Below are 22,761 nucleotides of genomic sequence, written 5' to 3' on the forward strand. Positions count from 1 at the left end.
AAGCAATGGTTAATAATCCTTATTAAATCTTTTTTTCTTCCAACCACTTCACTACTCTCCCTCGTACCCTCTTCTTCCCCTTGACTTCTAATTTTATTTTCTTTATTCTATTTTTCTTTTACACCTTAAACTTCAACTAAAGTTAAAGTATTTTTTTTTTTTAGCTTCACATCCTCAAAACTTAATCTATTATTAACATTTTTATTAAATTCACTTCTCTTCTCAATCACTTTCACCATCTTCACTTTTACTTTCACCTACACAACACATACTCCAAACTTTAATCCATTGACAAAATCTTTTGCTTGTCTTTAATTATGCACTCATTGACATTGCTAACATCAAAATCTACCAAATCAACATGCAAACCAAAGTGTCTCTCAAATTTATAAAAATATATTTAGATTTGTAAGTTAGTTTCTATGTAAAATTTATAAATCAGTCTTTATAATTATTTTTTTAATTTAATTTTTATTTATTTTATTTAAAGTCATTTACTTTAAATTTGATTATAGGAATGAAATTGATAATATATATATATATATATATAAATTGATTTACAACTTTTGTACACGTAATTATTAATTTACAAATTCAAGTAAATTACAAAAATTAAACTACAAACTATTAATAATAAGTGTATTCTAAGAATATCTTCCGAAATAACTTCAATAGATTATAAAATATTTAGTTGTTGCTTGTAATAATTTCAATCGGCAAAAAAATTGTAATAAAAACGATGTAATTATTAGGTTGTATAATTTATAATTATTATATGCACAAATTGTTAATTAAATAATTATTAACTATTAAGAATCAACGAAGAGAGACCCTCTTCTTCGATGTCGAGCAGAAGAATATACACTACTCTCTTTCACACCTTCTCTCTCTTCTTCTTCCGTACGCGATCTCTTACACTGTCTTTCAATTCCTAATTTTTTTATCACCCATCGCTGCAAATCTCTCTTCGTTCTCTTGCATTTTCGATTTTCCGGTCTTTCTCTCTTTGGAAGAGTTTGAGTTGTTGTTTTTTTCATACTTAGATTTGAGCTGAATATGACACTGTGGTGTTGAGTTCAGATTCACGCGTTGAGAAATTCGAAGTAAGTTTCTACCTTTACTGCATTCTGGGTTTGAGTTTGTTCTAATTTCAGCGAATGATGATCGAGTTGGTTGATTTCGCTGTTTTTGTGTGTTCAGTGTTATGTGTCAGTGGATGAGTGGATCTGTGTTTTGAAGTGATTGTTTTTGACAATGGGGTTGTGGGTTCACTTGTGGTTATCAGAAATTTTGGTGTAGTTAAAGGGAGTAGAGTTCACAGTTTGTGTTTTATTTTTTACTTTTTTTTCTCTAAGTGAGGGGTTTTGGAATCTGGGTATTGGAACACACGTAAAAAGTAATCTATTTGTGAAGATTAGTTTAATTGGGACATGGGTTTCTTTTGTTTTGACGATCTGTGTACAAATTGTTATGGTCTTTAGCATTTTCATTTTTATATATGTATTTTTCAATTTTCAGATTATGGCTTTGCAGTTAGGATGTTAAACCATTAGACTTTGCTTTCTTAAGCTGCAAACTAGGGAATTTGAGCTGATGCAAAGTGGTGGATGCCATTGTCTTAATCATCCAAGTTTAAGGGAGTTTTAGAATCTACATAAAACTGTTGTGCTGTAAATGATGTGATGCTGCATTAATATATATCGATTAGGATTTTGAAGGTTAGAGATGCTTACGCTATACTATGTTACATAGATACTGTACTAGGTTTTGGGCTTGAGAATCTGCGGCCCAAAGATTAACTGATGGAATTGTTGATATTTATTATGCTTAGTTAAATCCATTGTTGTGTTGGATCGTGTGTATGATATTTCTCTTACCATGCACTGTTTGACCAACTAATTGAAAAAAGTGGATAACTAGTAGTATCATAAACTGTTGAATCGTTGAATTGATAGCTTCTTCTGTCATCACAATTTTGTGCAATATATCATTTAGGAGTTAGGACAGTCTTTTAATAGGCTTACTGATTAAAAACGGATGTGCACATATAGAAGTATATGCATACAATATATATGCTTACGGAAAATTTGTGTTTTTTAGAGATTTAATATACGTGTTGTTCTCGGTTGCAGGTTTTTTAGCAACCATTTCCATCACCAAATTCTGTCTGACTCCAACTGCTCTTGGAATTATTGAATTCTGCATTGGTGAGGGTTTTGGCAGCATCATAATGCTTATGACCCCATTTACTAATTTGAAATGATAACTATTTCAAACTAGTAATGGGATTCTTTTAAGAAACTTGGTTCCCACATTTCAATCTATAAAATACAAATATGCCTTCATGGTGGGGGAAATCGTCATCGAAAGAAACCAAGAAGAAAGCAACTAAGGAAAGTTTTATTGATGCATTTCACCGGAAATTTAAAATCCCATCTGAAGGTAAACCAAGCAGTAGATCTGGAGGATCACGGAGACATTGCAATGACTCAATTTCAGAGAAAGGGGCTCAGTCTCCTTCTGAGTCAAGATCTCCGTCACCTTCCAAAGTGGCAAGGTGTCAAAGTTTTGCTGAAAGGCCTCATGCTCAGCCACTACCCCTTCCTTGCCTGCACCCATCAAGTTTAAGCCGAGCAGATTCTGAAATTAGCATATCTTCCAAAGCAAGACTTGAAAAGGTCTCCAAACCATCGTTATTTCTTCCACTACCAAAACCTGCATGCATGCGTGGCAGACTGAACCCTGCAGATTTGGATGGAGATCTGGTCACCGCTTCAGTCTCTAGTGAGAGCTCTGCTGATAGTGATGAACCAGTGGACTCTCGCAATCGTAGTCCCCTGGCAACTGACTCTGAGACTGGGACTAGAACTGCTGCAGGCAGTCCTTCCAGGTATACACTACAAGCATTCATGATAATGTTCTTGAAGATTGCATAATATGTTACATATGCATGCCTAGGGTATTTATTGTTAGAGATGTCATGTCATATAAAACCACTGTGTCTTCCCCTAGAAGCTTAAGTTTTTAGGATATTTACTTGGTTCAAATTGTTATCAATGCCTCTCTAGAGTTCAATCCCTGTTGTCCCTATTCTTCTGATTATAACTTGAATTTCAGTACAAGGTCTGTGGACCAGTGTATTATCCACTCTTCAAAGTTCAATAGTCTCTTATATGAGGATGCATGTTGGAGATGTAATTTAAAATCATTCGCGTGTTTTCACCTAAAAGTTTGAACTTTTGTTGTAGTTGGTTCAAGACATTTTTAATTATTTTGCTAATAATTGTTTTACTCATTCTGGATGTTGGCCTTTTTATGAAGCTTGATGCCTAAGGATCAATCAAGTACTATTTCCCAAGTAAATTCAAGAGAAGCCAAAAAGCCAGCAAACATTCTGGGTAATCATATGTCTTCTACTTCACCAAAACGGAGGCCTCTAAGCAACCATGTTCCAAATCTGCAGATTCCTCCCCATGGTGCTTTCTGTAGTGCTCCTGACAGTTCCAGGTCAAGTCCGTCAAGAAGTCCATTGAGAGCATTTGGCACAGAACAGGTGTTGAACTCTGCTTTTTGGGCTGGAAAGCCATATTCAGAGGTCAATTTAGGTGGATCTGGACACTGCTCAAGTCCAGGTTCTGGACACAATTCTGGGCATAATTCAATGGGAGGGGACATGTCTGGACAGTTATTTTGGCAACCAAGCAGGGGTAGCCCTGAATATTCACCTATACCTAGCCCTAGAATGACTAGCCCTGGTCCAAGCTCTAGAATTCAGAGTGGAGCTGTTACACCTATTCATCCCAGAGCTGGGGGAACACCCACTGAATCACAGACAGGATGGGTTGATGACGGAAAACAACAGAGTCATCGATTGCCCCTTCCTCCCTTAGCAGTTACCAATTCTTTGCCTTTCTCTCATTCAAATTCTGCAGCAACATCTCCATCTATGCCAAGAAGTCCAGGAAGAGCAGATAATCCAATAAGCCCTGGATCACGCTGGAAAAAAGGAAAGCTGCTTGGCAGAGGCACATTTGGACATGTCTATGTTGGTTTTAATAAGTATGTACTTTAGACTGAAAGTTCTTACGTTTATTATGAGGAAATCCTGTTTTTTATTGAAAATTCATTGATGTATGCATCTTTTAAAATTGTTTGATTAAAATGTTTTGTCACTTCAGGGAAAGTGGTGAAATGTGTGCAATGAAGGAGGTAACTCTGTTTTCAGATGATGCCAAATCTAAAGAAAGTGCTAAGCAATTAATGCAGGTAAAATATTTTCCTTTTAGGCCTAGGAAATTTTTGTGGGAATGAATAGTCCTTTTCACTTTATGCAAAGCATTAGTATCTAGCTCTATTTCAAATTTAATGTAGCTTTGAAAAGCTAACTCCCCATTTCTGGCAGGAAATTACCTTGTTAAGCCGATTACGACACCCAAATATTGTGCAGTATTATGGTTCTGAAACAGTAAGTTTTCCATTTCCTGTTTCATTCATATTCTGATTTTTTTGCTAACTGCTTGTGAGTGATCATGGTTTATTTTGGGATTTGTCTGCAGACTGCCAATTTCTAATGTATGCATGATCTAGTTACAAGATTATTAGTTGCTGGTGGTTTACATATTTACCTAACACCATAATGTTCTAAGCTTGTTTGCAGTATTTGTTTTTATTGTCTACTTATAGAAGCTTCTGAATCATCCCTTAAACAGGTAGACGACAAGCTTTACATATACCTGGAATATGTAGCAGGAGGCTCCATATATAAACTGCTTCAAGAATATGGACAGTTTGGTGAACTAGCTATTCGTAGTTTTACTCAACAAATTTTGTCTGGACTTGCGTATTTACATGCTAAAAATACTGTCCATAGGTGAACTTAGTCATATATCTTTTTAATTGTCTAATTTTTTCTGCTGCCAGATAGTGATTATTTTCTCTATTCTTCTGAGTTTTGATGTATCTATTGTTTATATTGCATTTTTTTGTAAAGGGACATCAAAGGAGCAAATATACTGGTAGATACCAATGGCCGGGTCAAGTTGGCAGACTTTGGCATGGCAAAGCATGTAAGCTTGGAGATAAAACATCCTCTTTTTCTTGCATTTAAGCTGATAGAGTAAGATATAAAATTGGTTTTGATGCTCAGCAAAATTATGAATACAAGTTAAAAAACACTAATTCAAAGAAGTCGCTATTTTCAATTTGCGGGGGGTTTGTTTCTAGAGATTTCTGTTCCTGCTCCAACATTATCAATTTATCATGTATGGCTCCAACTCCAAAAAATGTGTCATAATCCAAAAATGACTAATGAGGACATTAGGTTCTTTTGATTTTATCAAGTTCATAAGATATTGTTTTCCTGCATAATTGCCATTTGAGATTGTCATACTCAGAAAATTGCATGATTTATCCTGTTCCCCTAACTTATATATTTTTGCAGATAACGGGGCAATCATGTCCATTATCATTCAAGGGAAGCCCTTATTGGATGGCTCCTGAGGTTGTAATGTTTTCTCTATTAGCTTCAGTTCTTTATGGATTCAATTTCATCTTGATTTTGTGGCTTGATATATTGCTTTCTGACTATTCAGGTTATAAAGAACTCTAATGGTTGCAACCTTGCTGTTGATATATGGAGTCTTGGATGTACAGTTTTGGAAATGGCTACAACTAAACCTCCTTGGAGTCAATATGAAGGGGTTAGCAAAAAAATAAACCATGATCACTCACAAGCAGTTATTTTGTCTTTTTCATTTATAAAACACTGATGATATTCTTGTGTTAATTTTTTACTTCACTTAATGTATTATTGTCTTTGTATGTCAAAATAATAGGTTGCTGCTATGTTCAAGATTGGTAATAGCAAGGAACTCCCAACAATTCCAGATCATCTCTCTAGTGAAGGAAAGGATTTTGTTAGGAAATGTCTGCAACGAAATCCACAAAATCGCCCTCCAGCCAGTGAATTATTGGACCACCCTTTTGTAAAATGTGCTGCTCCTTTAGAAAGACCTATCCTGGGTCCTGAAGCTTCAGATCAGTCATCTGGGGTCACACAAGGGGCAAAGGCTCTGGTACAGAAGCTATTTCTATCATAAATCATAAAATTTTGGTTGTGTTCTATTTCCATATTACATTTTGAAGTACGAATAGCATGTTTCTGGTGCATTGCATGTTATGCTCTTGGAAATACATACATTAATAATTTGATTCTATCAGAGAACAGAATATTTGGGCAAATGCATGAACTTTATTTTCACTCTTCGTCAATATTTCCATAGAAAATGGCTTTGTGAATTACTGTTTGCATTTATCAGAGACCAGTATATACTGTGTGCATATTTGAATAAAAGGGTTTTTCTTTGTTAAGTCGTCTTTCATTCTTTAGTAATATGATTAGAATACTCATAAGGTTTGGATAATCCTCCCTTCTTGAGTTAGCTTTTGAGGGTAAATTAGGTGAAGTCCATTTTTAATATATAGCATCAAAGCCTATTTAGTCTCTATGTTAGGCAGATATCCAGTCTAATATTCAGTCTTGAGTGTGAGAGGGAGTATTAAGTTGTCTTACATTGATTAGGAATAAGGCTAGAGTATTCCTTATTCTTCTTGGGCAATCCTCCCCTCTTGAGCTAGCCTTTGAAGTTGAGTTGGCTTAGTCCATTTCTAATATTTTTTGTTGAAATGCATTAGATTTTTATTTTAATTAATGGTTCATCATGACTTTTATTCCCTTGGAATTAGAAGATAAAGACAGAACCAGACACAGATACAGCTAGAGAAGCTGTATGAAAGCAATTACTTACTAGTTACTACAAACTATAAGTTATAATTTTCCATTACCTTGGAGTAAAGTATACACATGGAGTTTGGAGGGGGGAAAACAAAATAAAGAAAAGGGGGGGGGGTTGTCATCAAATTAATTTTGGGGTTGGTTATTTTCATCAGCAAAACAGGCTGTTTTAGTTTGTACCTCTGCATTTGGAGGCTCTGGATTAGGTGTTCACATGAATTATCTTCCAAATGTAAAATTCTGGAACATTTGCCTGTAACAATGGGATGACCTTTGAAGTTGTTTATCCTTTGTGGTTTATCATGTTTCCTGTTGTTATTATTTTGGTAATTGCATACATCTTTGATAAATTTTCAGGGCATTGGACAAGGAAGGAATCTTTCTGCATTGGATTCGGATAGATTGGCTCTTCATTCCTCTAGGGTTTTGAAAACTAATCATCATGCGAGGTTCTCCTCTCACTCTCTTGCTCCCCCTCCTCTCTCTTTCTCTCTCATACACATGCGCACATGACACACACACACACACCCTACACTCACAAGGTTATTGACACTACAAATGGTGTTTTGAATTATTTCATGAATCTCCAGTGAAATCCATATTCCAAGGAATATATCTTGCCCGGTCTCTCCCATTGGAAGCCCACTGTTGAGGTCAAGATCACCACAGCATATGAGTGGGAGAATGTCTCCCTCTCCTATATCTAGCCCTCGGACTGCTTCTGGTGCCTCCACACCTCTAAATGGTGGTAGTGGTGCTATTCCATTTAGCAATCACTTAGTTTACATTCAGGAGGGTCTTGGGAACCTGCCAAAGTCCTTAAACAGTGGCTACGCTAGTGGCTCTGCTCATCATGACTCAAATGTTGACATTTTTCGAGGAATGCAAAAGACCTCTCACATTACATCAGAACTGGTTCCAAGTGAAAATGATGTTCTTGGGAAGCATTTTGCAAGGCCTCCTCATAATGAGCCATACGATGTTCAATCAATCTTGGCTGATCGCGTCTGCCGGCAGCTGCTGGGGGAACATGTAAAGATTAACCCATCCCTTGATCTGAGTCCCAACTCGTCTTTACTCAGCCGAGCAAATGGTTTATGACACTGAAATTTTCATGGGCCCACTTCCATAAGGATGTCTTTGAAGGTTGTCAGACTACCTTTTGGTTACGACGAACTATTCATTGTTCTGTTTGCTGAGGAGGTAATTGTAAAATAAGGAGCCAAAGCATAAGAGTATCAGTGTAATAAATTTGGATCTGAGAATAGGTGAGCTGGGGCACACATAATTCCATTTTGCATGGCTTCAGGCTCAAGGCTTTTGGAGTTCAGGTCCTTTCAGGTGAAGTGCCAAACTAAGCTATAGGATGAAACTTGCTGACATTTGATTTGTTTATATCAATTGAAACAAATGCTCACTCATTGGCAAAGAACAGCATCAATGCAATGATGATAATTAGAGAGCTTGAGTTTCTCTCCGTGCCTAATATATGAGGAAGGTTTAATGTTAATATTAGCTCAAGAAATGAGTTTTTCTAATCATATGTATGCAGTTCCTTCGGTTAAAGAATCCATGCAATGACAAATGTATCTTTTAAAACATCATATAGATGCCAAAAAAGCGAAATTGGTACAAAATTTAGCTTCTAGACTATTTTTTGAGAGGTGATATTGGTGTACAGAAGATGGGAGACTGTATTGTGATTCTGAATTTATTGATGGGAAGCCAAGGATTTGTGGAACTCATGCATCTCTTGCTTAATTGCATGCTCAGATGTATTACCGTGTCATGATACACTCTTCAACTGGATATTTTGTAAATTATTATTTGAAGTAAAAATCCAAGATATATGATTTGTGATCCTCTCATCTGGTTTATACTGTGGTTGTTATCTTGCATGAGCATTATGTTATATAGGCACTACCAATTAGAAACACGATGTATTAAAATTAAAGTCCATGTTGAGGTTATTCTATTATTATCTTCAAATTTTGATTGATTATCTATAGATACTATACTAGCACAATAAATGTTCCTTCAAAACAAATTTAAGGTTGTTGACTTCCCACGTAGATGATTTGAGGCTTTGCTGTTGCAAGCTGATCTCTAGAATTTCTCCATTGCATGAGTCTGCATGTCCCAGCTTTTGTTCATGAAAAAATAATTTAATTTTGCAAAAAGTCACTTGTAAAAGTTAAGTGTGTTTAAAGTCTTTAAAATCAGAATTTGAAAAAAAATCACAATTCTAATTAATTTGACATGTTTTAAGTAATTTTTAAAAGGTGAGTACTCCGGTACTTGAGTTAAAGCGGGTATAGGTATCTATTTTTATATGGCTTTATTATAATTTGGCATGTGACGGAATTTATATAATTAATTATTAAGTAGTTATTTTGAATTTATAATTTAAGCTTAATGTTAAAAATTTATTTTGACGTAACCTTCTATAAGGTTATTTTATTAAGTAATAAAAAAATTATAAATGATATTTTACTGTCATTTTTTTTCTTAGAACTCACCCATTGTTCTTCTCTTAATCGTACCCTATTTGTACTACCATCTCCAACATATCAGGCCAAGGGGAGAAAAACTTTGTAGTGTTGTTTGTTTCGGTTTGGACAACAAATGGAGCAAGAGGGATTAAAACAAACACTGGTAAGGTTGAGGTTAGTTTATCTTTTTGGTGTGTTTAGTTTAACTTTTTTTTTTGGTTTTCAAAAACCAAAAACATTGAAAATCCGTTTGTTTAACTAACTATTTTTTATAATAGATTTATTTTTTTATAAAGTTTAAAATTAATCATTAATATTTTATTAATAAACAATTTTATAATAAAAATTTTATAATATATATCCTTATTAATGTAAATTTTGTTGCACGATTTATTTAATAAGTTTAAATACTATCACTATTGTGTCTTTAGACTAAAATAATGAAAATATTATATAAATATAATTATAATTTAGACATTGTGTGATGCATAAATTCTTTTTAACATAAATTTATTAATCTTATAAATATTCATTAATTTTAATAAAAAATTGTTTAAGAGAAATTAAAAAGTATATACTCTTTTCAATTTTATCTTATTTAATCATGAGTATTTTAATAATGCACGTGTATTTTAAAAATTATTATTTAAATATAAATATATATTTTAAATTTATTTATTAATTTATATATATAAATAAAAATAATATAATATATAGATAAATATGTCTTAATATTTTAAAAATAAAAAATAGCATATATAGTATAAGAAGTAATTAACATATAAAAAGTATCAAATAAATGATATAGTACATAACATTTTAAATTCTATACATATCATTGTAACACAACAAACTAAAAGATTAAAAAAATAGCAATACATGTAACATTACAAGCAACAAAATGAAAGATTAAAAAAATAATAAAAGATATTGTTTATATACTTCGATTATAATGTATAATATATATTAGAATTATTTAGTCTTAAATAATTATTAAAATGATGACATTAAAATTATATAAAAATTGAAAAATTCACATGTAAAGATATAAAAAATAATAATGTCCATCAAAATTTTAATAACAGAAATAATATGAGATTAAGAAAAAATAAAAAATAGAAAAAAAAAACACATATTCAACCTTGTAAGAATGATAAAAAAAAGAAATTTTGTTATTGTATTTCAATAAAAAAATGACAAAAATCATGAAAGAAAAAAAAGAAGAAAGATGATGAGGAATAAATATGAAGAAGAAATAGGAGAAAAAAGAAAAGAATTATCTAAAAAACTATTACAAAAGACGAAGAGAGACGCGTTGTTAAATGAGAAAGATGAAACATAAGTTGATAAACACAACGTAATCTAATTAAAATTGGATGATATTTATATATCACCACGTTTTAATTCGTTTTATTATTAAGTATTTCTATTTCAAATAAAAATGTTGAAAAGAAATTTTTTTCATTTTTAAATTTGGGTTAGATTTTGAAAATGTTTTTAAAAAAAATAATTTTTAAAACTCAACCAAACATAGTTTTTCTTCTATTTTCTATATTTGTTAAAAACAAAAAATGAACGAACCAAATAAGGCCTTACATTGTTTTATTTTCAATATTTTAATAAAAAATAATATTTCACCTTAAAAATGATATGAAAAAAAAGGGAACAATACAACAAATTGTTTTTTAAAAGATTTAATTTTATAATTGTAATCAAACAAAAAATAATACTTTCATAAAATTTTAAAAAATAGCTATTATTATTTTTATATATTATAAGAATCATTTTTAAAAGCTTAAACCAACAAGTCCCGTAAACACTCAATTTTATCCAACTTACTTTATTTATTAGCCTAATTATCATTTAATTAAATTTAATAAATTAAAATATAATGCAAAAATTTAATTCAGTTAAACCCAATTAATTACACAAGAATAAAATGAAGTCCAATCATCAAATGAGAAAAATAGTGCCCGACTCTAAAGGGCAATCTAATAAATACATAAATAAAAAGGGGTAAATGCAAAATAAATAAAATAACTATTGAACTTGAAAAGTTTAAAAGTTAGGACCAAATAGCCATAAAAAGTGTAGAAAGAGAAGCTTAAAAAATAATAATAAGTAGTATTTTTATAAAGAATAAAATAAAATGTAAGGATTTTAAGAAATATTTAGATATGTAATTCCCTTTTAATAAAAGTAATAACTAAAATAAAATTTTAAAAACTAATTTTATAATCTAAAATTAAGTAAAGATAAACAAATTTTCACCCTTTGGGCTTGGGCTCACATTTCCTGCCCCCTCACACGCTCCCTAAATAAATGACTCTAACTCGTATACCGTTTTTTTTTTCCACGGCGTAGGAGGTCTGAATAATAGACCAATTCTTTTTCATTTTCTGATCACTTTCACTCATACACTAAAAGAAGAAGGATTTTCACTCTTCACAATACATAGTCACCGTTTTAATCAACCTCCTTTTTAATTGATGGGCATTCTACTTACACGTTTTGATATTGTCCAAATTCTTATTGCTTTAAAATAATGCATTTAAGAATTGAGAACCCAAAAGAGATGTATTCTTGTAGTTGTAGTAATTGTTCATGCATTACTAATCCATGAATAACATAACAAAATCATAGAGTATGTATCTAGTGAGAATTGTTAGTGATTCACAAATTGTTTTGTTAGTTATAAATATACCTCTCATGATCAATAACAAAGTACCGAATATACATAATTTCATTTTTCTCTCTTCTGTGTCTAATCTGAACCTTTTAAACAACTTATACTGTTATTATGGCAACATCAAATGAAAACTTTCCTACTTTCTTTAATGGGAAAAATGGTGCATCCACGGTGAAATTGATCTTTGGCTTCCAAGATGTGATGGAAGTGGTGGAGAATGGAGTGCAAGAAGTGGAAGAAAGTTCTGCTAGACTGCATTTCATGAAGCAAAGAAGAAGGACGGCAAGGAGATGTTCATCATCCATCAGTGCGTGCATGCTGCAAACTTTGAGAAGGTTGTCTTTGCTTCAATGACAAAGGAGGCATAGGACATTCTCAACAAGTCCTATTCTGGTGCGGACAAGCTAAAGAAGGTGAAATTGCAGAGCCTGCGCAGACAATGAGTTCTAACCAATCCGTTGAAATCTTGCGGTGAGAAATTTACAGATGAAATGTTCGTGGAGAAAGTTTTCAGAACATTGATGTCAAGATTTGACCTCATAGTGGTGGCCATAGAAGAATCCAAGGACCTTGAAACTTTAAAATTGGAAGAACTGCAAGGTTCGCTTGAGGTGCATGCATTACATCTTAATAAAGGGAATTCTGATAAGGGAATAATGCAGGTTCTGGAAGCTCAAACCAGTAGGAACACTACAAAGAAATGGAAGAAAAATGGTGACAAACAAAAAGGAGACCGAGCGTCTGTTCTTAAGCACAATGATCAAGAATTTAGTGAGAAGAACCAATGGAAGGGTGGTGTTCATAAAAGGAATTGGAGGAAATGGTATGACAAAAAACAGATTCAATTTTTTGCATGAGACAAATTCAGACATACTGCAAGCGTGTGCAGATCTAAGGCAAATGAAAAGGATGATGAGGTACAATTGGCACACATATGATGGCAACTACGAAGGCAAATAATGATACAAGTGATCATTGGTATCTGGGCACAGCATGCTCCAATCATATGACCTGTCAGAGATTGGTTTGCTGGTCTGAATGAGAATGTGAAGAGCAAGATTAAGGTTGTTGATAACAGTACCGTTGCAGCTGAGGGAGTTGGGAAGGTAATTGTTCAAAGGAAAAATGGCAGATCCACAGTCATCTCAGATGTTCTTTTTGTTCCTAACATGAAAAGTAACTTGCTTAGTATGAGACAATTCCCTGAAAAAGATTATTCAATGAATTTGGAGCACAACCAATTAAGAGTGTTCGACTCAAGAGGAAAACTGATCTTGAAGGCTCCTTCATCAAAGAATCGAACCTTCAAGATTGAAAACGTTAGCAAGCTTTAATTCTCTGTATACATACCAACTTCTATACCTCTATGATATAATGAAAATTGACAATATCTATCACTAGCTTTAAATACAACTACCAAGAAAGGGTTGTCAATAATGAATCTTATAAAGCTAAAAATTGTTAACATTAAATACAAATATAATAAACTATACTAAATTTTAGACATCAAGCATGTTGTTACCCCAATTAATCATTGACATAATCAAATTTTTTACTTTTAAGATTTAATCCCTTACCTTTCTGCCTATGTTGAATTGCAGTTCGTTTCATTGCTTCCAAGAATAAGTTTATTAGAAGGAAATGTCATGAATGGAGAGATCTTTATACCACAAAATCCCTTATAAAAGCAATAAGATACGATGTTTCTGCTAACTCAAATATTATTAAAAAATTATTATAGTGATTTAACGAAAAAAAATGGAAAGAAATTGAAATTGGTAGATACATAAATTCATAAATTTTTAGTATTTTCATAACAATTGAAACAGTTATTATTTTAAGCCTAAAAATGTGCATGATTTTATATTGTCTTTGGAAAAAATTAGGATGCAAAATCTCGCCGATGTTATTTTTTGCAACTTGTAATTTTATAATATTAGGAAAGCCTTAATGGAATTGCCAAGATTTTCAAAATATTACTAAGCAGAGCGAAAGATATAAATAATTTTTAGCACATACAAGCATATGTTAAAATCTAACCATCTAGCATTCTTTTAATAGAATAACATTTTTGTGACTCAGTAAAATCAAAGGGAAAATCGAAGCTTCATTCATAAAATGCATGAGCATGAAGAAACGTATCTATAGTATTCCAAAGAAGATCATAAGAATTGAATTTTGATGCAAATTTTTTTGCTGGTTTCATTCTACTTAAGTCTAGCTAGCTCTAACGCATGGTGGTAATTTTTATGGTTGAGTTTTCTCTTAAAATTGTTTCTTTGATCTCCCTACCAGCTGCCATATTCTTTGTCCTGCGATTACGTGATGTCATAGACATCACATTATTAATGCAATTTCAATACCAATATCTCTCTATCTACCGATGCAACAACAAAGAGCATACAATGTAGAGAAGTCATTTATACCAACAACTCAAAATGACAAGAATATCTTTAAAAATCATAATGAAGTACATACTAATAGTCATTATGTCATTGACATTTTAAAAATTCTCTAAGCATTGCACTTCCCTTGAAAGTTGGCTTATTTGAATATTTTACATAATCAAATTCATGCTGAAATCCCAAAGTTTCTTGGCCAAATCCATGTCTATTGCTGGTGGGGATGCTTTGGCGATATTACTATCCACAAAATACTCACCACTAATTCCACTCACCTGTGGGTGCAAAGCTACATAACATGTTGTCGCTGCTCCCTATGATTAAATTGTAAAAGGAAAATGTGATATATTAAAAGAATCACATGATTATAAGTTTATTTTTTTTATAATCTTTTTAGAACAATTAATAAAAATAATCACCTTTACATTTTTATCTATAAATAGTTTATTTAACTTACCTGATGCACACTCTTCATAAAAAATCTCCCTACCAGGTCAATTATATATCTCCCCAGCATATTATGTATAACTGCATAAATCAAATAAAGTTATGCCCCTAAAACTTTATTATTGTCATTATCTGAATGGAAAATAACACTTGAATACCAAACTACCTATGAATTTGTAATGGGTAATTTATTTTGTATGCTTGAAATTATTAAGTGCTATGAATTATGAACACCAATCTAGGTGAAATGTGAAATTATTTTGCAAGGATGCTTGAAAAAATAATACTATTCAATAGGTTTGAGTTTTTCATTTAGAATAGCCAATCTATTCAACATCACATTGTTTTTCTTGTAAACAATATTCATGTACAAAATATAGGATTTTAATACCAAAAATAAAATCATATATATTGAAGAATAACCTTGTTGCCTTATATATAAATGCCCTTAACTCTTAAAAACAAATTTCAAAGTAAATAAATAACTAATATCTTTTACATAATGAAGAATTAGGTAAAATACTCTGTATAGTATCGTAAAGCACACAAATGTGATATTTACCTGTAATCAAACGGTTATTAATGTAAATATTGGTCATAGTAGCACCCGGATGAACAGAATTAGCAATAATATTTATCTCTTCTTCCTGATCAACATGCAAGAATGAACAAGTAATATAATAACATTAATATATAATAGTTATTAATATCGTTAAAAGAAACTATCAATAACCTTATACAACGTTAAATTTTGTTCAAAAAAATTCTTAACTAATAAGTTTAATGGTTGAATTTATAATAATATTTCATATAAAATTAAAATTTATTAAATAAATGCTTAATTAATATGAGTACCTAAACACACGTAAAATTACATGACTTCTATAAATTTTTAGAGACTAAGTTGAATAAAATTTAATTAGAAACTATTTTTTTTCATTTTATAAAGACCAAAAATATGCTTAATCCTACTCATGTTTATTGTATAATAAATATTAAAATACCTTGAGACGCCTTGCAAGTTCATTAGCATGTAAAATGTTCGCCAGCTTTGATTGCCCATATGCAAGCAAACTATTATAGCTACATACAAGAAAGTAGATGAATTATACAAAGCACTTACCTGTCACAAAATTACTATATAAAAATCCCATGTTTTTATGCTTAACTCTAAATGCTAGAAATAAAATAGACATTTAAGATAACTAAACTAGAATCTATAAATAATGTGCTCTAGAAATTTGTGTGTTTTTAGCGTTTGTAGTTTTACACGTATAATTGTTCTTAAAGAACAAATTATATATATAACATGAATATCATAATGCTGTAAATGCACACACTTTCAAAAATGTCACTGTTTAGTAATGCATTGTAAAATAATTGTATAGATTCAAAATTATTATCTTACCAAATAATGTTTCTAATAATCTGGTCAATAGATATATTAAAATGATTTTTGGTATGTGCATCATAACTAGATCCATCAATAACTACACAAATGATTCGTCAACAATACAATATTTACCATATATTCTATTGATGTACTCAATATCAACATGTGCACATACTTAAACATACATCTAATTCCCTATAACTGAAGCATAGGCAAAATGTATCTATTATAAAATGTATTTCCAAATTTTTATATTTCAAATTTCTCTGATAAAATTATCTTGCTTTGATGCAATAACCCTATATGATTAACATATAAAACTAGAAAAGTGTATTAAATCTGTGTTTGATTTAACTCAAATATTGGCAAACAATTATTTTAAAAGAAGTTCAGGAAGTTGAGAAAAAATTATTTTCATAAAAATAAATTAAACCATGCATACTCTCATTGATTGTGTGGTACATGCAATCATCAACTACAATCCGTTTCATGAAACTTAAAAAGAATTAAAAAGGCTATATATACAGTTTGTTGCCATCTCTCGATAAATCTCTCTTTCATGAAATAGAAACTAGTATCAAAGCTTATCATATATAGATTGTGTTAAGATTACTTCTTACCTTGATTGATCATTAATTTTGTCAAAACGGATTCCTTCACGATATGTTAATTGATGACCAGTTGAGGCGACATTAACAATTCTTCCTTGAATCTTACTTTCTCTTGTTGTTTTCTTCATAGTATCCAACAGCTGATTTGTTAAGAGAAAATGACCTGTGAAATCGGGATAATTAAAACAAAAGGATAACGATCATTTTCAAATTTTCTTAGCCCATGCTTTTAGACAAAAACAGCAGAAAAGTTTATTTCACATATAACTTCATGTAAAGCCATCACCCAATTACATAAGTTGAGAAATATAATAATGTAGAAGGACTTCACATATATTTCATGTAACAATTGTTTATAATTTGTTAACACAGAGAGAAAGAGAGGTTCCACGTATATATGCTATTACATAACTAACACTGTTCCTCACAGAAAACGATGGTATATTATAAATATTATTGTTGTTTCCTAATCAAAAGTTAAAATTTCACTTAACGTGTACGAATAATAAATGATAGTGTACTAACCTACAGTGCTAAACTTTATTAGGCATAATATTAAGATGAAATTTTAAATTTGATTATAACACTTACAATACTGCACTTAAATTTTGTCATAATATTTTTCGTTTCTGGTACACCGAAAAGCTCATAAAAATGTGATATCTTTGAAGTTAGAAAGTTCCGTACCTAAGTAATTTATGGCAAATTGCAGTTCAATGTTGTCCTTAGACAATGAGAAAGGGGCTGCAAAAATTCCTGCATTGTTTCTGAGAATTTCAAGCAAGAAAGAAACCACAAAAAATTACTATTACATTATTTCCATAAATGATAAGAATTGTGTGTATAAAGAAAGATAAAGAGAGAGATGATAATGGAGAATTATGTTGAAAACACAGTCATGAAAATTTTGACAATGTCGTGAATGTGCTGTTCTTACATGAGAATGTTCAATGGAAGACCAGTAGAATTGAAGTTTGATGCAAATTCTCGAACAGATGCCATTGAGCTAAGATCTAACTCCATAATATCAACTTTGGCTGTGGGAATCTCTTTAAGGATTGCATCTTTCACATTTCTTGCACCAATTAAATCAATAACTCCCATAATCACATGGACACCACGCAAAGCAAGAACACGCGCAGTCTCAGCACCAATACCACTCGATGCCCCTATTGTTAGATTTTCCAACAACAACCAAAATGCACTTTTAATGATACATGTGAAAAGAGCTACAATATTCCTAAAATAAATTTACATAATAAATTTTATGATTTTCTTTTTCGTTTATTTCTTTCAATTATATCAACTATTTTATCTCATACTTTTATCCCTCTTTTTGTTGTATAGTCTTTCATACCGAGTTTATGTACTAATACAATTTCTAATGTGAATAAATGGTAAATGCACAAAGTTCCTAATTTGTTTAAATATAATGTATGCAAGTGTAGAAGTATTTTTTTGTTAATTTGTGTGTATACATAAACTTATGGATGATTACAGATCCAATCGGATTCAGTAAAATAAAATAAAATCTAAATTGAGAGATTTAATTGAGATGAGTTATATCATATTGTTAAAAAAAATTTAAATAAGTTAAACGAAGATAGAGCTCTGTGTAAACCGTATGGACGGATAGCATATAGAGATTTAGTCGTGATAGTAAAGAGAAGTTCTTGTGTGGGCTTAGCAAGAAAATCAATCCCTGCTCCCCTTTAAAAATTGAGTTGTGGAGTATTTATGTTGAGGTTTAGTTGGTTCTGAGGAAAGGTTATCAGCTAGTCTAGATCGAAAGTACTGTAAACAAGCTCTTGGACTAAATGTCCAACTTATTCTCATCATTTGAATGAGGTGATTAAAGGTATCAGGGACTTGTTAAATGGTATTAAGTACATTAGAATGAAGCATATCTGTAGTGTTGATAGTCTAGCCAAATTAGACCTAAAAGAGTCTCTACATTCTCCTTGTTTTGATGTAGCTTCTACCACCCTACTCCTTTGTTGTGTATTGATGTTTTGGACATATGTTCTTTTAGGAGCTTTATTTAAGTTCTTTTAAACTTTTTAGCTATTTTAAATAAATTTTTTTTTAAAACTAATATAATTTGAACTAAATTAAACTCTAGTTAAATTTAGTAGAAATTTATATTATCTTTTCATAAGAAAATCTCATATCGTTGTATTGATAAATCAAATTTTCAAACTTATAACTGAACAAAGAATTGCTTAAGTTATTAAAGTTGAGTCTCACATGTTTTATGCGATTTTTAATCATTTTTAACTATTAATTAAAAGTGAACCGAAAAGAATATTAGAAATTGTGTTATTAGAATTTTTATTAAAATAATAAAATAAAAAAGTGTTGCCCTTTTCCATAAATCTTGTCAATTTGGAGTTATTTTTTATTTTGATGGGTCCACACTATTTTAGTTTGTCTCCCTCTTACATTTAAAACATAACTCTCTTATTAATTAAAATTAAAGTTTATTTTAATCACTAATTATTAATTAAAATTAAGACTCATGTGTTTTATGAGATTTTAAATAAATTTTAACTACTAATTAAAAGAGAATTAGAAAGAATATTAGAATTTTTATTAGAATAACAAAATAAAAAAGCATGACCTGCCCCTCGATTTTTTTAATTTAGAGTTACTTTTGATTTTGATGGGTCCACACTGTTTTAGTTTGTGTCTTTACAGTTAAAACACAATTTTTTTATTAATTAAAATTCAGACTCATGTGTTTTATGTAATTATTAATAATTTTAAACTACTAATTAAAGGTGAACTAGAAAGAATATTCAAAACTATTACTGAGTCTTTTATTTAAATAATAAAATAATAAAAAGTGTAACCATCTCCTCGTTCTTCTCAATTTAGAGTTACTTTCTATTTTGATGGGTGCACACTGTTTTAATTTGTCTTCTTACATTTAAAATACAATTCTTTTATTAATTAAAATTAAAGATTTATTTTAACTACTAATTATTAATTAACATTTAGACTCATGTGTTTTATGTAATTATTAATAATTTAAACTATTTATTAAAGGTGAACTAGAAAGAATATTTGAAACTGTTACTAAGTCTTTTATTTAAATAATAATAATAAAAAAGTGTAACTATCCCCTCGTTCTTCTCAACTCAGAGTTACTTTCTGTTTTGATGGGTTCACACTGTTTTAAATTGTCTCCTTACATTTAAAACACAATTCTTTTATTAATTAAAAATAAAGATTTATTTTAACTACTAATTATTAATTAAAATTTAGACTCATGTGTTCTATGTAATTATTAATAATTTTAAACTATTTATTAAAGATGAACTAGAAAGAATATTAGAAACTATTACTAGAACTTTTTGTTAAATAATAAAATAAAAAAAAGTGTAAGCATCCCCTTGTTCTTCTCAATTCATAGTTACTTCTGTTTTGATGGGTTCACACTGTTTTAATTTGTCTCCTTACATTTAAAATACAATTCTCTTATTAATTAAAATTAAAGATTTATTTTAACTACTAATTATTAATTAACATTTAGACTCATGTGTTTTATGTAATTATTAATAATTTTAAACTATTTATTAAAGATGAACTTGAAAGAATATTTGAAACTATTACTAGGTCTTTTATTTAAATAATAATAATAAAAAAGTTTAACTATCCTCTCGTTCTTCTCAATTTAGAGTTATTTTCTGTTTTGATGGGTCCATTCTAATTTGACTCCCTCTTACATTTAAAACACAGCTCTTTTATTAATTAAAATTAAAATTTTATTTTATTAAAATATTTATATTTCATATTTTAAAATATAACGTCAATTTTGATTGAAAACAGAGTATTAAGAGCACTTATAATAATGAAATGAAGTTTTTTTTTATAGAAAAATAATTCTCCAATTTTATTTTTTTTGCAAGACCCATAAAATATATTTCATCTGATTTCAAATATTAACAATAACAATAATTAAAATATATTAATTAAAAAATTAATTAATTTTAACATATACTTAAAGGATTAAGATCTCGTTCAATGATACACGTAAAATAATTTTTTATTATTTTAAAAGTTTTATACAAGAAACTAAAAAAGTTTTTATATATAAGATTTCTTATATAAAACTTTTAAAAATAATAAATTAAAAATAAATTTTTTATAATTATATAAAAATAAAAATCATTCTTAAAATTAAACTATTATTCTTTTTATCCTAATTTTATGATGTCTAAGCTCTAGATATACAACTCAGAAAGACGAAGGCTTCGACAAAATAAGCTATATTTAATATTAATTTACTGTACACTCAAGACATGAGCAGAAAAGAATGATTGTTGAGAAAATAAAACATGATGTCTAAGCTCTAAATATACAACCCAGAAAGACGAAGGCTTCGACAAAATAAGATATATTAATTTACTGTACATTCAAAACATGAGCAGAAAAGAATGATTGTTGAGAAAATAAAACATGAATTTGTTAGAGAGAAAAAAGAATAATTCAATTGAAATTTTAAGTAAAAAAGGAAAGGGAAAAGGATGAAAAGACAAGAATGACCTGTGACAATAGCAGTGAGATGAGTGTCATCGATTTGATGAGTGACTTCTTCGGCAGTGGAAGAAGAGGAGAATCCAGAAACTCCGTTACTGCTGAATGGCCACATTTTTCTAAATTCAATTCACTTCTTTTCTTTTCTCAATGGATTTCAACTCATTTATAGCAAACAAAAATTATACCACATTTTTTATTATTCATTATAATTTATTAAAAATAATGTGAATTATATTTTGTTAATTATTATTTAATATTTTTGATATTTTTATAAATTTTAATCTGTTTTAAAAATATATTAAAAAATTGTTGCGTATATGAAACGGTACGTGGTATTCACGAGTTTTCGGTGTTGAGCTCAAGTTCCCATGATCCTACCATTGGAAACTGAGATGACAACCCCACACGGTTTTTTAATAATTTTAATTTTTAAAATTAAATTTAAGTATTTTAATCCACAAGTCTTGTCTTTCCCTTCTAGCAACTTCTCTTTCCCTTTCCCACACTCCTTTTTACCCTTTTTATAGCTTCCTCTCTCCTTTCTCACAGCCTCCTATTTTCTTTTTTTGCAGCTCCCTTTTCTTTTCCTACAATTTCTCCTTCTTTTTCTCGCAGCTCCATTTCCCCTTCTTACAACTTCCTTTCCTCTTTTTCCCAGCCTTCCTTTCCCTTTATGCAACTTTTCCTCTCTTTTCTTGTAGACCCCCTCCACCCTCACAGCCCCCTTTCCCTTCTCTTTCTTGCGGCTCCTCTTTTCATTCTTACAATTTCCCTTTATACATCATGAACTAGAGATTAAAAACATGAATTAAATGATTGATAACTAAGCATGAGTTGGTACTTTACTAATTTACTCTGTAAAATAAATGAATGAATAGATGTTTGGAATAAAATTTTGGGAATAATTTCCTCTATGAACCCTTATAACAATCCTAATGCAGATTAAGAGCAAATATCGAGTGATTGTTACTAGACATGCTCTTGGAAGAAAAATTGACGCATTCTTCACTTTATTACTCTTCATTTTTTCCTGACTTTATTGACATTGAACAACGTTGACAAAAAAATGTGATGAAGGTTGAAGCATTTGTACAACCATGAAAGAAACTTATTGGTGACAAAGTTATCAAAGGGGCCTAGAGGAAAGGGGAGGGAATGTCACGACTCTTTTTATAAAGAACCGAGAACATTGTTTCTACACCACATATTTATTTTAGATAAATAATAGAGAATATAAGTATAAAATTCACTTCTTATTCAAAATAAAACAAAGTTTCTTAAAACAAATATTCAATAGAACAACATAATATTACATTTAGTTCATAATATTCAAAATACACAAAATTATACTACGTAGCTCGCTCTACATGAAGTTTCAAATTATAAGGAAAA

The 22,761-nt window shown here is 30.3% G+C and overlaps 2 protein-coding genes across 2 annotated transcripts; one reads left to right on the forward strand and one right to left on the reverse strand.

The window, feature by feature from the left end:
- The first annotated feature begins 822 nt into the window (after nt 1-822).
- On the forward strand, nt 823-8,765 carry LOC113867016 (mitogen-activated protein kinase kinase kinase YODA-like). The gene is made up of 12 exons (XM_027501926.1): nt 823-1,103; nt 2,133-2,890; nt 3,322-4,059; nt 4,179-4,266; nt 4,403-4,465; nt 4,710-4,870; nt 4,991-5,066; nt 5,441-5,500; nt 5,592-5,699; nt 5,835-6,074; nt 7,151-7,242; nt 7,384-8,765. The coding sequence occupies exons 2-12, from the start codon at nt 2,337-2,339 to the stop codon at nt 7,892-7,894; spliced, it is 2,691 nt and encodes an 896-aa protein (XP_027357727.1). The 5' UTR covers nt 823-1,103; nt 2,133-2,336; the 3' UTR covers nt 7,895-8,765.
- Nucleotides 8,766-14,531: 5,766 nt separating this feature from the next.
- On the reverse strand, nt 14,532-21,481 carry LOC113866643 (short-chain dehydrogenase TIC 32, chloroplastic-like). The gene is made up of 8 exons (XM_027501456.1): nt 21,376-21,481; nt 17,765-17,996; nt 17,515-17,594; nt 16,837-16,990; nt 15,828-15,906; nt 15,386-15,470; nt 14,834-14,904; nt 14,532-14,690 (listed from the first exon to the last, which is right to left on the reverse strand). Exons 1-8 carry the CDS (start codon nt 21,479-21,481, stop codon nt 14,532-14,534), a joined length of 966 nt encoding a protein of 321 aa, XP_027357257.1.
- Nucleotides 21,482-22,761: the final 1,280 nt, after the last annotated feature.

This window comes from Abrus precatorius, unplaced genomic scaffold (assembly GCF_003935025.1).
Source record: "Abrus precatorius isolate BTA unplaced genomic scaffold, Abrus_2018 Scaffold5, whole genome shotgun sequence".
In the NCBI taxonomy this organism is placed as follows: Eukaryota; Viridiplantae; Streptophyta; class Magnoliopsida; order Fabales; family Fabaceae; genus Abrus; species Abrus precatorius.